This window comes from Sabethes cyaneus, chromosome 3, assembly GCF_943734655.1.
Source record: "Sabethes cyaneus chromosome 3, idSabCyanKW18_F2, whole genome shotgun sequence".
In the NCBI taxonomy this organism is placed as follows: domain Eukaryota; kingdom Metazoa; phylum Arthropoda; class Insecta; order Diptera; family Culicidae; genus Sabethes; species Sabethes cyaneus.
The window spans coordinates 116126955-116129964 of record NC_071355.1 but is presented as its reverse complement, the minus strand read 5'-3'; the positions used below and the strand labels follow the sequence as shown (position 1 = coordinate 116129964).

At 37.8% G+C, this 3010-nt stretch overlaps 1 protein-coding gene across 1 annotated transcript; it reads left to right on the top strand.

Moving 5' to 3' along the window:
- Positions 1–350: 350 nt before the first annotated feature.
- On the top strand, positions 351–1121 carry LOC128740051 (uncharacterized). The gene has a single exon (XM_053835558.1). It carries the CDS (start codon positions 351–353, stop codon positions 1119–1121), a length of 771 nt encoding a protein of 256 aa, XP_053691533.1.
- The last annotated feature ends 1889 nt before the right edge of the window (positions 1122–3010 follow it).

The following is a 3010-nucleotide window of genomic DNA, read 5'->3' as shown; positions in this document are numbered from 1 at the left end:
GGCCAGGAGGAGGCAGTATGTAAACTTAAGCGGAGCATTTACGGCAACGTCAGTCAGCAAGGTGTTGGAACAGATCTCTAGACGACGTACTTTGCAATCCGGACTTTAGACAGAGCGACTCGGACCCGTGCCTGTATATTCAACGCACTGGCAATGCACCGTTGTATATATTAATATATGTAGATGATTTATTGATCGGTTCGTCGGATGAAAACGAAATAAACAGCGTATACCAGCGTTTGCAAAGCAAATTTGAAATTGTTGACCTCGGACCAGTGCGATTCTTTTTGGGTTTCGAGATTGAACGGGAAGGTGGTTTCTTTTCCATGCGTTTGACTTCGTATATAAAGATGTTAGTGTCCAAATTCGAGATGGAAAATGCGGCTCCAGTAAAGACACCAATGACGCCGGGCTATACCGTTAACAACAGTGACAGCAAGCAGTTTTTATATACAACACGCTACCGCAGCCTAATAGGAGCCCTACTTTATTTGTCGGTAAATGCACGTCCAGACGTGTCCATCAGTGTAGGTCTCTTGGGAAGAAAGGTGAGCGACCCGAATCATAGTGATTGGTCAGCTGCTAAAAGGGTTCTACAATATTTGAATACTACCAAGCCTTTAAAGCTACGGTTTGGTCCTGATCGGGAGTGGAAATTAATCGGATACTGCGACTCCGATTGGGCTGGTGACCAACAAACCAGAAAATCTACGAGCGGAATAATATTTTTCTTCGGTGGAGGACCCGTCAGTTGGATAAGTAAGGCACAGGATTCGGTAGCCCTCTCAACACTAGAGGCTGAGTATAATGCACTAACCTTAGCGTGCCAGGAAGCGATATGGATCAGGCGATTACTGAAAGACCTTGGTGAGCCTCAAGATGAACCAATGACTTTGTTTGAGGACAACCAAGGCTGCATATGTTTTGCAAAGGCGGAGCGTTCAAGTGGCAGAGTTAAACATATTGACACAAAGGGACATTTCATCAAAGATCTGTGTGAACGTAAAATCGTCGGGCTAACGTACTGTCCTTCAACTAAGATGGTAGCTGATGCTTTAACCAAGCCGTTGGGACCGTCATTGCACAGCAATTTCGTCAAACGTGTTGGGCTGTTCGCCTAGCCAGTGGTAATTCAGGAGGAGTGTGGGAGTATAGAATAACCACCGGCTTGTCTCTGATACACTAATACAACGATACAAATATAACTGCGTCACCTCGTTTATTATATTCACATTGGTTTATATTCATATTTCTTTATTCTGCTGACGAATCGAAGCGTAATAAAAGTTGTTCCTTTTCTCGAGCATAACGCGATTGGTCTTTTGGTTTAAATATCTATTTTTCCCGTGTTCTCTCCGTCGCGCCCCACAGTGGGACGGATTAAAAAGAATACGGACATCGATATTTGTGACGAAACTACTAAAGATATCAACTTAATGTCTTCTGCAAAGTTTCTTCGCTTTATAAGAACTTTTTTATGGTGTTGGAAAATTTGGGATTAAGGGGATAACACAACAGATAGAAAAAATAACTTTTTAGTTTTAAGCTTAACGTCTTCGATTGGTAAGAAATATTTGTAGATATTATTATATTAAGCAACTTCACTGAAGAAAGAAAGTGGCTATCTCTTAAGGGAAAAAAGTTACGGAGCGAATCTTGCGGGTACCCCCTTAATATTGGTTTTTTTACTTAGCTCTTTTATTTCAACTCTTATAAACATGAAATGTTCTGCAAAGTTGTAGACAATGCTAATTTGCATATTTTTGTAAAATATTTGGAAATTCTACAATTGCCGGTTTTCAATTTGTTGAAATTTTTTGCTTTTTTATTTGCAAACTTTAAGGCGATGTATCTTGAGTAGTAGCAGAATGTAGCAGCTGACTTATAATGTTTTTGCAACATCCACTCTTTATGTATAAGAGCATGTATAAATGACAGTGGGATCTCATGGGCCAAATGAGTAAACTGCATTTTAGTTTATCAGTTTTACAGTACAAAAGAACGTTTAAAGTCGTACAAATCTCATGTTACCTTAAATTAGCTGATTTCTTTTACTAAACATGTCTTATATATACAGAAACATAAAAACAAATTAAGGCACGAATGCCATAACCAGGGTGAAAGTAAAGTAAAGCCTAGATGCTATTTTCGAAACTTGGCACTTTGTTTTTTATTACGACAGACTTCACAGCCAGTTGTAGGAATTCAGGACAATTGTAGGGATAGTGCTGCGATTCTATCGCAGCATCTCCCAGTCAAGATTCGAACAGGCGACAAGTTGTTAGGTACATATTATTTACTTTGATTCTCTAACAGGTAACATCGAAAAAAAAACCGTACGTTCGAGCTAATGACTTTTTTCCACGATTCCCATGTCTCCAGCGGTATATCTAAATATTTTTTAAAAATCAAATGTATTACAAAATTTAAATAAAGCATATGAACAACACACAAAAATGATGAGGTCGATTAATTTGTTCTAAATGATCTTTTCTCTAAAAGTAAAAATGACGGAATAATCTTTTTACAATTCTCATGAATTCTTGGTTTTGAAAGATGAAAACTCTCGAGCGCATGGTCAGAATGTTGTAATCTTGTTTCCAAAATGCCAAGAAGTCTATTGTAAACAAACTTTTTATATTGTTCGTTCAAAACAAATTTCATAAGTTGCTCTAAGGATCTAGGTCAGCAGGCGGTCTTTCTCGTTGGAGGGTTAAATCTTCAAAACTGAAAAACTTAAATGCAATTTACTCATTTAGCCCATGAGATCCCATTGTCATTTATACATGCTCTTATACATAAAGAGTGGATGTTGCAAAAAAATTATAAGTCAGCTGCTACATTCTGCTACTACTCAAGAAACATCCCCTTAAAGCTTGCAATGAAAAAAGCAGAAAATTTAAACAACTTGAAAACCGGCAATTGTAGAGTTTCCACATATTTTACAAAAATATGCAAATTAGTATTGTCTACAACTTTGCAGAACATTTCATGTTTATAAGAGTTGAAA

Bases quoted from the DNA above. Each gene is read 5' to 3' on its own strand.
- LOC128740051 (XM_053835558.1), top strand. From the start codon at position 351: ATGTTAGTGTCCAAATTCGAGATGGAAAATGCGGCTCCAGTAAAGACA.